This window comes from Fringilla coelebs (assembly GCF_963513975.1).
Source record: "Fringilla coelebs genome assembly, chromosome: 13".
Lineage (NCBI taxonomy): Eukaryota > Metazoa > Chordata > Aves > Passeriformes > Fringillidae > Fringilla > Fringilla coelebs.
The window spans coordinates 13,706,771-13,722,330 of record NC_140039.1 but is presented as its reverse complement, the minus strand read 5'-3'; the positions used below and the strand labels follow the sequence as shown (position 1 = coordinate 13,722,330).

Below are 15,560 nucleotides of genomic sequence, written 5' to 3'. Positions count from 1 at the left end.
ATCAAACAAAAATCAAACCAAATTCAGAGCACCAAACCCAGCAAATCACTCACTGATTTCCTGCAAGGGATTGTAAAATGTGGCTGCCTGTGATGGCAGGGGGCTGAGCTCTGTACCCAGCCTCATTCCTCTGCAGGTCTTGACAGAAACAGCAGACATGGAGTGGAATAAACCACCCCAGCAAACAGCCCCCCCACCCCAAACCAGCAGTTTCTCTCCTTTTCCTGCCAAGAGAAAGAAATCTGCATCTCTTTGTGTGCATATGGGTGGTGTTTGCATTGCCTTTGCATTTTAACAAATCCCACACTGATCACGACCTATACAGAGAGAAAATTGATTTTTTTTATATTGTGGAAAGTATTTAACACAGTAGTAATATACACATATTCTGTTATTGTTTGTCTCCATGACAATTCTAATATGAACTGTAAACTCTGAATATTCCCAGCTCTTCCTGAAGCAGGAGCATTATTAAGCAACTAAAGTCCTCCTTAATCTAATTGCACAAGTTAGCAATTCAATTTTACATTTGCTTTTTAGTTGTTCACATTAACCTTTAGACCCCCTATATGAGAGAACCTGTTTTTTAACTAAGAGCAGCTCGGTACTGTGTGAGCACCAACACTGCATTTCAGTACTGCAAAGTCAAAAAGATTACAAATGCTTTCTGATTAAGGCTTAGTTTTTTAACTTTGGGAATAACTCAGCCTTTATTTAAATTTAAATCTGAGATGTATTCACTCCTCTTTTCTAAGATTTTTCTCCAGCACCAGGTTCCAGGATGGATTAGTTTAATTAACAGAGAAAGTGTCTTGGGCCTCTCCAAATACTGTACAATATATGACTCTCAATATTTACTATCAGAGCATCAAACTCCACCATCCAAGATACAACTTTGTCCTGCCTAGATTTCTCATGTAATCATACCTCAAAACTACAGCACTGTCAACTTTTAAGAGTTATGAATTTCTCATTATACTCAGTTATTTGTTTTAGTGGCATAAATAAACAATCATCTTTAACCATATCCAAGCAACCAGCAGAAAAGCAAAGTAACTGCATGAGTATAAGGACATTTTGTACATAAACACACATTTATCTTATGTATACGTGGTATATAAATAAATGTATTATCAACAATGCCCCACCATAACTAACAAGAACTACCCAAGAACATGTCAGATTATCCACATGAATTACAAACTGAGTAGACTTGAAGTCAAAACCAGAGAGAAAACACTGAATACATTGGCATTTTCATAAAGATAATTGTTAAATCAGAGTTACAACTTTCTAGACCAGTTACATGTTAGTAAAATATTTGAAGACAAAAGAAAGTACCACATGCAGAGCAACTCACACTGCACCTCATATGAAAAAACAATGCAATACCTTCTCATCAACACATAACATTTTCTTCACGGGGTACTTTTCAAAATCAACTTGTAAATGAATTTTTTGGGAGTTACAGTTCCTCATTAAAACATTTCATATTGGTTGAGATAGAAAACGAACAAATAAATAAACAAATAAGTATAATCTGTGTCTCTAGAACAAGTGAACAGCCACTAATTCAAAAACTATAAATATCAGCTGCACAATACAAAAAGGGAGCACCCCCACATTTCTGTTTTCACTCACTCTAAATGTGTTGACCATTGGCACTTACAGTGACTTAAGAAACAATTCTCATTATTTTGTACAAAATGCAAGAATTATGAGACATAAGGCAATAAGGGAAAGGTAATTTTTAATGTACTTCCTTTAGCCTGATACACATTTCAAAACTATTTCAGATACTTTAAACTCTTAAAGTTTAAGAGTTAAAGAGTATCTTACCTGATACTCTTCTGTTGTATCGGTTAACAACTGGAGCTGGAAAAAAAGAAAAATAAAATTACACATTTGTATTTATTATTACAAATATGATGAATTAATTGAATACTCATTATATACTTTTAGTACACAAACCCAATACAAATCTCTTAAAAATACTTCAGTATAAAGCTTTCATCCATTTACTTGCCAGCTAGTAAGTATTTATTCAAAGTTAAACTTCATATTCCTGAAGGCCATTACATACTAGAATGGATGGTAAGTAGTTTTGGGTTGTTGTTTTTGTTTTTTTGGTTTTTTTACCTAATTCTGAAAAAAAATACCTCTACACAGATTATCCAATCCTAACCTATCACTACCTAGCAGCCTCATTTACTTGGTATTACTGCCAAGCATTGCAGCACTTTAGGTCAGCTGTACCTCCTCAGGGCGGATCAAAAGCCAAAGAAGTTTTGGCCAACCCATTTTGTGCCCCCAGAGAGCCCAGGCTGTGCTAGCCCAGTCCCTGCAGCCATCCAGCCCTGAGCAAGGCTGCCTCACACCAGGGCACAGGTTCAAACTGGAAAAGGCTGAGGTGCAGCATCCATTACTCCCTTGCTCGTGCTGTAGCTCTACAAGGCGCTTGGACTCTGGACTGGGATGAGCTGCCTGGGTCCCACTGTGCACATCCATTCTGACATCACCTCCAGCAAGCAGCACCTTTCCCCCTTTTACAGTAACCAAGGTACTGCCTTTGAGAGTTGCTTCAGTCTCAAAAAATACCAAAACAAAATGAATCCATAAAGTTTCACCCAGAACAAAACCAAAGCACTCTCTTCTCCTTCACCTCTAACAACCAACATTATTTTATTCTGCTTCATGTTTTCCCACTTTTCTTCCCTTAAACAAGTAATTTTATTTTTCCTGATACAACCTGTAACCTTTCTATTCCATTCTTTCAATATTCAAGAATTAGAGAAGCCTTTATACCGCATCAATGCACATGCATCACAGAGCCAGATTTATTAAACACCCACCACAAAAATCTAAATGACCCCATCATTTCTTATAAATTTTTGAGAAACTTATATCTCAGCACCACCAGAATAGAGAACAATGATTACTTAGCAAAGACAGAACAGCTCAGCTTCTTTAGAGCACTTACAACCACCCTACATCCATATAAAAACGCAAAACTGAGAATAATACCAAAAAAAAGAGATCAAAATTATTATTGTGGGTTTTATTTTTTAAATAAAGGGAATTAGAAGAGGTTGGAGGGGAAAGGAATAATCAGGCTAATTCCACAGCTTTCAGCTACATCTATTAACAGGGAGACAATGCTCAGCCTCAAAAGAAGCTCAGGATTAAAAGCAAGATTATTATGAATTTTACAATTTAGATCTAAACTTCTATAATATGACATAATCCTTATAAAAATAACACTGACACAGTGTTTCATACATCAAGCTTGAAGAGGTTCAAAAACACTGAATAACAAACCTGAGAATTCAAGTAACCTTCTCTTCAAACCTTTCAGCAAGGGACCATTCCTGCAAACAGGGGCAGGATTTATTTCACTTGCCAAAAGACACCATGGATGGGAGAAGTTTACCCCACCTTAAGGGGAAACAGGGATTGGGAATACAGATCCATGCAGGTTTATTAAACAAACTCATGCATCTGAAAGTCTTCACATATTTTGCCCTGTTGTTAACTTTTCCTCGTGGGTCTGTCTGTGGCTACCAGTGGTGACACAAAACTGCTCTGGACAGTAATTTGCCCTGCAACAGTACACTCACATCTAACTGAGTAACTACTCAAAATTGGACAATTTGGACCTGAAGAAACAGGAAAATTCACTTCTTTTGTCCTGAGACCAAATCAAATGCCTACCAGTTCTCTGAGGTTTTGGAGAATGGGAGGACCAAAACAAATCAGTTCAGTTTCCACCACAAAGTCATTAATTACAAAAGAAAATACTAAATTCAAAATGTAATTTGATATGTTTGCTGTACAAGCACCTCATGAAGGTCACAACAGTTTTCAGTAAATGATTAACCAGCCTCATGTATGGATTCAGATACTTTTAATCAACACCATTAGTGAGTAAATACATTATTTCAGGTTCTATCTTGCACATACAGAATTTTTTCTCCACCTTATGACTTCTACACCCATTTCTTGCTCATATTTAAGAATAACATTTTCATAACTTTGAACAGAATTAATATACTACAGAATACTCTGGTGTACTTTGGGTAACAGAAAAAAAACTAACAACAACGTCTTCCTTTAGAATTCTGATTTTTTTATCCCATAGCAGGGTTTAGTGTCATCAAAACTGCATCAAGTTTTCCAATGTTAAAAATGAGCAAAACACATAACCTTTTAAGGGCAGTTAAGAGACTACTATTATTCTGCCTCCACAAAGCTTTTAAGATTAAAATGATAGTTTGCATCTCTTACACCAGTGACAGTTCTAAGATGCATAAAATTCACTTTTATGTGTTGTCAGATGACTATTTTTATGCTAAATAGATAAAAATCTGACATTTCCTAGTAGAGAAGAATAGTGAGGGTTTTTTTTCCTTCTGGCTTACCAATGAAAAGCTCTCTTTGCTTATGACTATTTTCAGTATTGCACAGTCATACTGCCACTCCTATGGCACCCTTGAGTTTTGCCACTAGAAGTACACAGAGGAAAAGCCTGGCATTGAGCACTGCTAGGAGAAACAGCTCCTGAAGGTCCCACATACACCTACACTGGTCTGTGACAGATTCCAAGAAATCAGATGGGGCAGAAGGGAATAATACATTTACTGTTAACACAGCCTACCTCGTAGACTGAGCACTAAAGGGTGCCCAATTTAAAGCAGTGGTGATGGACACACCAATAACAAACTCCTACTACACCAGAGCAGCCCTGAGCACAGCCCTGCCTACAATGTGACAAGAAAATCCAGGGAATCCAGCACATGAATCTGGTACCACTCAGAGATCTGGGATCAATAGAAACAAGATTAAACTGCTGCTTTGAAAGAGGAAACAATTCTTTTTTTTTTTTTTTTTTAATCTCCAGTTGGAACTCCCCCCTGCTGCACACCCCTGGTCCATGTTCAATTTGAACAATGGGCCACGTCTCTGGTAATTATATGAATGTTATTATATTTTAATTGCAAAAACTATAATGAGATTAAAAGATTTTGTTGTGAGATGATTGCATTGTAAACTCCCCATTATGTCAAAACCTCAGGTGCAGCAATATTCGAGTTCAAAATGTCTCATACCTTTGGCACAGCTCCTGCTTTTACTTGGCTCATGGGAGCCAAGACACAGTAATTGGGTAAACGCAACAAAAACTGAGGTAAATTAAACCATTGTACCAGAAGAGAGCAAAACGGCCCAATTTCCTCCCTGGCAGCCAAAGACAAGTGATTCTGGCACTGGAAAGGCAGATCAAGCTGTGCATTCCACAGTTCTGCCAGAACTGACTCAGGACAATGATCCTGCTCCACTGTTCAAGAAAAATCAGGAATGTCTGCTGAACATGTAAGTGTTCTCCACACTGTGATGAGGCAGACTGAAGTAAGCAGTAGATAAGAACACTTAACAGGCTGCTTCAGACTGAAAAACCTTTCTTCCTCAAAGTAAAGGTATGTCATTACATTGATTTAATAAAAAATATTTTAATAAATTGCATAAATAGGTCAATACTGTACATTCCAGAACTTAAATTCAAAAATGTACATTACATCAAACAGCAGTAGTGCCACACAGTTAGTGGCTACTGCTAACTGTACTGCCACTTGCTAGTGGCTCCATTTCATTGGGTTTTCTCACTTGAAAAATTAGGGATGTAAATCAGACACTGGGATTTTTAAAATTTTTTTTAATACTTTCCACAAGTGACAAAACAGGTGTTTCTCCAATATCCTTCAGTTTGCTTTGGCATTGAGATTTACTTTGAAATGTCTGATGCTCGATTGTGGCTCACTATGTTTAAGAGTTCTGACTATGGTTACAAGCAGGTGTAAAATACAGCCCCACAGGTGAAAAATGGACACAGATATTACTTTATTTACTGTTTTTAAACCAAACCAAACTAACAATTACAGTATTTAAGGCAAACAAGTGGCAGTAAAACCAATCTTTACAACCAGACCTAAAAGCACACTTTTCCTACAGTGCGTGGGCTCCCTTCTCTGTCATTGACTTTGAAAAGTGACTGGTAAAAAAAACCATCAGGCTTTTTTAGATGTACACTACTACCATAGCAGGGAAAGCTGTTTCTCTACACTACTCACAAGCCTGAAATGAACAGAAGTACAACCATCATTCTCCCAGCTACTGCTACCCACTTATTTCACATCCTAATATGAATTCTTATAGAAAAAGACAAAACTCAAAAGATCAATTCAGGGTCACAGGAAAAAAAAAAAAAATTCAGGGACAAACAGAGAACTGGAATTGCAGGCATGACAGTAGAGTATGAGGTGCTACTGCTCTGTACTGGATGTACCCTGAAAACTTACTGCTCTCTCTTCACAAGCACTTTGCTTTTCACTGTGATCTGAGAACATTTCCTAATTTCAACTAGGGTGAAAAAATCACACTCTTTGTGATTCTGAATACAATTTACAGCAGCATACTAAGTTAAGCTATTGTGCACACAAATATTTAATACAGATCTTCTGTGTAATCTAATCAACAATTTTTGAAGGTTTCCTGATGAAAGATGGGGCAAAGCTCATAGTAAGTGGCATAAACTTTGCATAGTACTCAGAGTTCAAAGAGCATAAGCACAAAATACCAGCTTTATTACAACCAAGTAGCACAAATCAGTGATTTACAGAGTACTTTCCCATTGGATCATGGCACAAAATCATCCTGTGCGAAGAGAAACAAAAAGACAAACAGAATGTAAACGGTTCTAATTTAACAAGTCAATTAAGTTTATCCAAACAACACATGAGTTGACACTATAAACCATTAAAGCTGAAATACCAGAAGCAGAGTGGAGTATAAATCTGAGGCGTGACTGTCTCTCTGGAATGTTGTATCAAGTTACGATAAGGAAGTGCCAGACTACAGCTGTCAAACTGTTTTTCTACACACCAAGATGTTAATGGACTTACATAAATAGGAACCATCACAACTCTGAGAAAACTCATCTATTCAAGTATCAGCTTTTTTTAGGATTCCTGGCAATTAAAAAGTAATACTAGAGCAGAAAGAACTTTCATCATCAGATATGCAACTGTACTTCAATAAACACCAATCTGAAACTTTTTTTTTCAATAGGTAAGTAAAACAGAGTTCCCTCTGACTGTTACCAATATAATAGTTGCACATACATGATTTCCTTCAGGATGTCCTAGCTGGATACTGGCAAATTCTCACCCCTTCCACATCTCTCCTTTATAAGGTGGGGACCACAGGTGGGGCTACAAACTACTTATATTTTTTCAGAGGCAGCTCTGGAACCCACGAGTTCTCCTCAAAGCTTCTCTTAGAAAAGCAGAACAGGCAGAAACAGATGAGAGTTTTACAGACACCCTTTTATTTTCCCTTTTATTCCTCTGCCTACCCACCCCCCAGAGAGGATGGAAACTCAGAAGCCGGTTAGACAGGCAGGAGAGACCCTGATGGTGTCAGCTGAAGCATGCCAGACATTTGGAGGAAGACAAAAGGTCAGGGAACACTAGGGAAGAAGTGAGTTTTCAGAGAACAAACAGGGAGCACAGAACATTAAAAAAATGAAAAGCAGAAAAGTGGAAACAATGATCCACTATTGGGTACACACAGGCTTTGCTTTTCTGTAAAAGACTTTTACATCTATTAAGTTGGAAAACAAAAAAGAAGATTACATTGCTATTAAACATTGTTTTCCTGTTTGCTGCTGTAAAAATAACAGAGACATAGACACCTTGTTATTTCTCAATATTGAAAACCAGCTGTCATCAATAGCAAGAGAACAAAACATAAAAACAAAGTCGCAACACATCCCAGTCTCCAATTTAATTGATTTTCTTTTAATTTGTATTTTAAAATTACTGATAAAATGGAGAAGCACTGTCTGAAAGCCTCATTTTAGAAGAGTCTCTGACCCTTGTTTTCCCAGTTTTTTAGAGCCCCTCTGATAGAAAGAATGTAGAAACTTCTGAAGGGAAAAGTTGAGTCAACAAGCAAAGAATTTATGTCAGTGAAAGAAAGATGTTTATGAAGTTAAAATCGTTGTGCTATTTTGAGTTGGCTCTTTTTTGGTTTTCAAGTACAGTAGAAAAATGAATATGCACTCTGGAATGGACAGACTTTAAACAGCTGATCAATTCAAGAAGGAAATCATTGCTTGACTAACTGAAAGGAATCTGGATGACTCTCTGGTTATGATGGCACTTCTTGACTAAGGCCTTAAGAGTGTTGTTTGTTTTTAAATCAAAGATCCTTGTTTCCAATGTATCCCTATTTCAATATTCCCTTCCCACAACTGAACCCAAGCAGTCATGCACGCTGCTGCTTTCACTACATTTCTCAGCAGATATTCATTCTCACAAATAAAGGACCACAAGCCTGCGCCCAGAATTCAGGAGCTTGTACAGCCTGACTGAAGCCTGAGCACAGGAGAACAAACACCTTTCAAGCAGCACTTCACATTATCTGACATTGCAATGGCATGACCCACACAGCCCTCTCCTATTTCTTGCTGACACGTCTCAGATCAAGCCAAACACAGCACTTTTTTTTTGGTGTTGATTTTTTAGGAGTGTAATCTATATTATGATGATCAAAGAGATACCAACAAGGCATGCACTTGCTTTACAGACATGAAATTAGAAAAACTCCCTGTGCTGAGGCACAATCTCAGCTAAAAGGACACATTTCACAGTGATTAAAGATATAACCATATGCTGATACTACAACAGAGATTGTCAGGAACTGAAATGAAAGACTTGGGAATGTTTTCAAGTATTAGGAAGACAAATCTATGCACTCACAGAGAAAGAAGGATGCTGCAAAAAAAACCCAGGAAAGTTAAGAGGCGGCTGACAAATCTTCAAAGCATTGTCAGAAGAGGCAAGACACTGGAAGGTACAACAAAGCAAGTGAAAAATGGAAATTTGCTTGGGCTTTAGGAGTAGGCTTAGAGAAGAAGGCATTTCAGAGAGAGGGAAGCTAAGAAGCCACATTAGTAATACCAGAAAAGTTAAGCTTACAAACCAAACATTAAGTAGATGATAAAAAGAAAAGATCCTGAACATATTTGAATGTGACTTTCACTGGGATTGTCTGACAATGGAAAAGCCAGAAAGGGTCAAAGATGAGAATGAGACTGTGGAGAAACAGAAACGTCACATCAAGAAGAAATAACTGCAAGTTTCCTTAAAATAAACGCTTCTTACAGAAAAAGATGTCGGCATCTTATCTAGGGAACCACGAGGCATTTCCCAATCAGACATAAACATGGGCAACTCACCCCCATGACCAGATGGCAGTGACAGAGAACAGAAATCCTCCTCCTTTTCCAAGGCTACTGACTAACCCTTCCTTTTCTACCAATTCTGCTTTCAAACCTCACCTCTTTATGTACCAGTCTCCTGATCCACCAGAGATCAGAGATGGACGAGGCAGGAGGATTAATACCCCAGGGTACTTAGGATTTTTGAAACATCATGAAGACAAATTTTGTCTGAAATCTTTTCATTAGAAACTTCAGAAGTGCTGTTTAAAGCAACATTCGACTCTGACAAACACAGTTCTTTTAAAGCAACACTTTCTGTATTTCAATTGGGTTTTACTATGGTTTTGATTTCTAAGGCTTAACTTCACATCCTCATACCTTTTGAAACATCAAACCCCAAAGACTTTGATCAGATTTTTATCCTGTGCCTAGTTGTAAAGTGCAATCACTGTTACGAACTAACAAAACGTAAACCTCTTTTGGGTTATTTGGAAAGCTGAGTTCCACCAAACATACTTGGAAGTCCTGGAGATAATTCCTAAATGAGTCATAAAAAACGTCATTTAACTATATCTAGCACATCAGTCTATTTTTATTATTTTCAACTGCGCCACTTGCATAAACCTCTTTCTACAAAAAAAATTAACTGTATACAGGTGAATGCAATCTGAGTAAGCTAATACATGTGAGCAAGCAAAAAAAACCAAAACAAAGCCAAAACCACCACAACAAACCAAAGTAAACTTCTTATACATTTCACTATTATTAAATTTGCATTCTATCACACAGCCACTGCTAAGTACAAGTCTAAGATGCAGAAGTCATTGCTCCAAAGAGAACAGTCTCAGTCAATCCTGATCTGCCACTGCAATCAGTCAAGGGGACTTGGTTTTCCATTTTCAGAAGCCTACTTAGAAGCCCCACCATTATTCTGAACATCAGAATGCAGTAAACATTGTCAAAACTAACAAGAGCAACAACCCACTGGGGGCCTCTCACAACAGGAGGGGCAATTCCAAAACTCCTCCCTAAGTGAGATGGTCCCCGCATCAGCAGTCTGGGACATGCCCATCACACCCAGCTTCAGCAAGGTCCAGACACACTTCTGTCTCACCCTGACAGTGCTGTCCTCTCCCAAACCTCGTGCACAACTCTGTTCTCAGTCCCAATCTGGTCTAGATTTTAAAAACACTCTTACTGAATTAATATTATCCTCAGGAATAGCACAGAGCCAACTTCTCTGAAAGTAGGCATGTATCAAATAAATACCAGCAATGAACCTGGGAACTTTTTCTTAACAGTCTGGCCAGTAACTTTGGGAGAAGTATTAGCCAGGCAATATAACTAAAAAAGACAAATATAATCCAAATGCATATCTGGAGGGAAATCTTCATAAGGTAATAGGGATGAAGTGGAAAATGCTATCACTGGCACTGGCTTTAGTGTTTATACAGCCTCAGGTATAAGCAGCTGTAAAATTAAGTTTGAAAAGAGTGGAAGACAAGCATGTGACAGCTATGGTAACAGCACAAGTGAAGCAGTGCACTGGCTCCATGTATTTCACACCTCCTGTCACAGCCTTTTCTATAACCTCTTCCCCCTGTACCCACCCCTCACACACCTCCATTCTGCCCCAGAGGAGAAGACAAATGCAGCTGCAAAGAGGAGAGGTACAACTCCCACCCCCACAGAAACTCTCCTACTCTCAGTTTCCATATCACACTTACCCTGTTTGTTTTTAAGGCCTTTAACCAAGTCCTACAACCAAGGCTTTACTTTGTGTCTCATGCACTGCCACAGAAGCATGACAAATACTTCAGCAACTTATACACACCTTCCCAGCTGGATTGCAGCTCTCTCCTGACAGTGAGCTTTGGAGTTACAGTGCACCACTGATGTCCTTGTCATTCTTACATTCCCCAGTTTTGTTCTATCCTACCTGTGCAAGACGGACTTTTCCTGATACACTGCACAGAACACCTCCAAATCCCAGTTAAATACAACACCTGTATATACACTTTTGCAGGGCCTTTTCCAATGAGCAACTCCTCAAATAACTCATAGACATCCTGTATTTCAACTATTATCTGTCCTCTAGGCAGAGGCATATTTTTAAGGCACAGGAAATGTTGCATGTATTCCTAATATTTTTCTAGGTACATCTGGCATTTGAGAAAACTTCAACGTGGCATAATTCTCTATTTTTATTTGAATGTATAATGAAGAGTTGATTTCCTCCTATATGTAAAGAAATATGATGATGCACAGATATTCTTGTGGGTTAGCAATGAAAAAGATAGAAAAAAGAAAATTTTTGACTGCCTATTAGTTTTCACCAGAAACACAATTTTACATTCACTGCATTGTATTTTAAAGAGATTCCATCTGCTCTGTCTGTAGTGCACATTAATATTCAGAAGACATCTGCAGTGTGCAGACCAAGCTTTTAATTGGAATCATGTCACAGCTACCATCACACAACACAGAATGTAAATGTTGGCTATCTGCACTTGGCAGCTGCTTGGCAGGCTCAGCATAAAGTCCTACTGAGACTGATAGTGTCTTTAAATAATGCAGTATCAGGATATAAAAGCTATCTTGAGAAATCAAATATTGACTATCATATCCATAACTAATAAAATTTACTAGCACCCTAAACTACTTATAAGCAAAATATGGTTCATATTCAGCCATAACTTTCAAAGAGAGACAATAAATTGATACAACTGAGCGCTCACATCTTTCACTATGATAGATACTTAGGCAAATTTAACTTGTACACAAAAGGGGACAATGACAACTGAACCTCAGTGCAACCAAAATGGTGTAATAAAGCTCAAAGCATTTATAAAAATCTAAAACTCAAGCATTGCTAAGGACATAAGAACACCTGAATAAAAATTCAATTAACAGGTGCACTCAGTGAATTAAGATACTTTCCTACAATGTCAGACTAATTATTTGAGAATGAACAATATCGTTACCTTTTCTTGGAATTAAAAAAAACCCACCCAGCCCTGACTCAACAGCATTATCATTTGCTTCAAATTCTTGCCAAACCATGGTAACACAAAATTACCTTTTCCCAGTCACCTGCATATTTTCTGCTTGTACTCTGCTTAAGTTTCTGACAAATGGGGCAGTGAGCAGCAATCTACAGAGACCTGTATGTGTCTGTGTGCAGGTATACACACAAACCAAAGCTCTGTCCAATACAAGCAACTGGTTGTTACACTGACAAACTGATCTTAGATACCTTGCAAGAAATTTCAGTCTAATCAGTATGTAAGAATGACAAAGGAACTCTAAGAACAGCAACACTTGCTTTTCATGAAATACACACTACCTTGGGGAATTTATATTCCACCACTTTTGCCACTGTACTGTAACAAACACAAAATTCAAGACCACAAGCCATTAAGGTACACAGTTAGGCCACCACAAAAATAATTATGCAAGTAGAGGCAACATGATCCAGTGCCCTCCTCTGATAGACTAATTGGATTACTGGATCCTCTTAGCTTCAGAGCAGCTCCCAGCACAGATAAGGGAGCAACACAGAAGGGAAAGACACAATTGTTTGTGCTCAGGGCATGCATACAGCTCAGTCTCAAGCCTGCACTTGCAGATCTGCCACCATTTGATGGAAGGGTAGGAAAGTAAAGAAACTGAGAAGGCAGAGCTGGGTTTCAGTCCCAAACCTGAGGGCACAGCAAACTTCTTGCTGACCACTGATTGTGGCAGCACTTTCAATCTGTGTCAATGCCAAGGAAAAAAGGGCTGGTCTTTGCCTTTTCCATCAGTGATGTGCAGCTGGTCTGTTTAAGTTTGGACTACAACAGAAAAGAAAAATTAACATGGGCAGCTACAGATGAGATGCAGCCTAAGAAGCTTTTCCTTTCACCTCTGAGCTGTTTAGTCTCAGGAAAAACAGGTTGGAGTCACTCTCACAATCAGGCGTATCTCATGTGACAGCATGAAACAACTGAAATACTTCTACAAAAGAGCAATTTATAAGAAAAATATGGAACAGGAGATTTGAAGCTCAGCAGAAACAACCAGCAGCATGGAGAGAGCCTGATGTGTCATACACCCAGCAGGCATGTTTTATCTGCCAGGTCAACCTGAGTTCAGAATTGATTAATTATAGGGATCTAGGTAAAATTTAAGAATAGCATCCTAAAGGTAAAATAGGCACATAAAAGTCCACAGTTCTTTGCCTGGGTCACTCCATTACCAATGAAGTATTGGTATTTCATTACCAATTCCTGCTGACATTTGAATGATGAAACATACTGTGTTTTTACATAAGACAAAACTGCAATAGGTTGTGCTGTCATCTGATTTGATCTGAATAAAAGAGCACAAGGAATTTCAATCAAGTGTCACTTCAAGCTGATTCAGAGCTCAATCTCACACATCCACATTTAACTCAAGGCATAAGCACACTTGCATGTACCAGGCAAGGGATGCTGGTTGCAGGGTACTCTGGACAGCTTCTGATGCAATGTTGCTGTGTCAGGGAGGTGGCCCTTTCCTCCTATGTGGCATTTGCAGGGGTCCCAGGACGAGGTGAGAGATGAGTGAATCTGACCCCATGTCCTTAGAAGGCTAATTTATTATTGTATGATATTTATATTATATTGAAGAATACTAAATACCAAAACTATACTAAAGAATAGAAAAGGATACAGACAGAAGGCTACAAAGAATGATAACGAAAACCTTGTGACTGACTCCTGACAGTCCAGCACAGCTGATGGTGATTGGTCATGAAGTAAAAACAATTCACATGAAACCAATCAAACATGCACCTGTTGGTAAACAATCTCCAGCCACATTCCAAAGCAGCCAAACAGGGAGAAGCAAATGAGATAATATTGTTTTTTCTCTGAGGCTTCTCATCTTCCTGGGAGAAGAAATCCCAGCAAAGGGATTTTTCAGAAAATATGGCAGTGACACCTCCTACTCAGCCCTGGTGAGGTAACACTTGGAGTTCCCTGTCCAGTTCCAGGCTCCCCAGAACAAAAGACTCAGGGACATACTGGACAGAGGCCAGCAAAGGCCAATAAAGAAGATGAGGGGACATGGAGCATCTCTGGTGTGAGGACAGACTGAAAAAGCTGGACTGTCAGCCTAGAGAAGATAAGGCTCAGAGGAGTTCTTGTCAATACTTGAAGGGCACTGAAGGACAATGGAGGCAGCTTCTCCTCACTGGCACTCAGAGCAGGACAAGAGCCAATGGCCACAAAGTCAAATCCAGAAAGGGTCCACCTGAACCTGATGAAGGACTTTTTTACTGCCAGGGGGACCATACAGTGGCATAAATTGACCAGGGAGGCTCTGGAGCCTCCATTCTCTGAGATACTGAAAAGCCATCTGGATGTGATTCTAGGCAAGCACTACAGGCAGTCCAGCTTCACAAAGAGGTCAGGCAAGACCTCCAGAGGCACCTTCCAAACTCAACCATTCTGTAATTCCACAGAGATCCTCAACAGCTTATTAAAATTCATGCTTTGCTTCCAGTTTAACTCCCAAAGCAAGCAGAAGTAAAATTCATCTGCAGGTAGATGCATCTAGTTTCAGATATCCTTTTTCCAGGTAGATAACTACAAATTCTGACACAGCTACTGCACAGATTTTGGGCTGTTGGGGTTTAATTTGTTTGGCTGAGTTTTTTTAAGGGAAGAAAGGCAGGAAGAGTGAGTCTGAGAAACAGCCTGGGCTTCTACAGGTTCTTACTATGGGCACATTCTTCATAACTGCAAACTGAGCACTTTGTTGGGAATTTTTTAAAATGTTCAGTATTGACACTACTGCAATATACCAAACTACTTCTTATTCTAATAATGCCACATAAAAATCAAGGAGCATCCACATGCAGGACAAACCTCAGTAGGAGTATCAGCCAGCTTAGCCAGTGTCACAAAAGGCATCTATTATCAGCTACGACCTTTCTAGGATTTAACACTCCCTCCTGCACAAGTAATCACCTCTGAAAGCTCATTCTTGCCTGAAGAGTTTGTAAATTACCTTTCTCAAACCGGTCTTTGTCTAAAGAAGAACAATTTAAAAAGCTGGCTCAATTCTTCTGGAAGTCTGATTTTTACAGTTTTGGTGGGTTTAAATGAAGTGCTTTAAAAAGACTGATGATGTGTTGTTGATCTGTGAAATTACAGAAAATTTATTCAAAGAACTGGTGTTCCCATATGATGATACATTTTAAAAATTGCAGGGAAAAATTGTATAATACATCACACCACATTTTTTAATAATTCAAACC

The 15,560-nt window shown here is 38.7% G+C and overlaps 1 protein-coding gene across 1 annotated transcript in view; it reads right to left on the bottom strand.

Moving 5' to 3' along the window:
• PRKAR2A (protein kinase cAMP-dependent type II regulatory subunit alpha) overlaps positions 1-15,560 on the bottom strand; it is a 60,082-nt gene that overhangs the window by 33,648 nt on the left and 10,874 nt on the right. Inside the window, exon 2 of the mRNA XM_084214475.1 lies at positions 1,840-1,875. Within this exon, the coding sequence (XP_084070601.1) occupies positions 1,840-1,875 (36 nt within the window). The remainder of the gene's footprint in view (positions 1-1,839; positions 1,876-15,560) is intronic.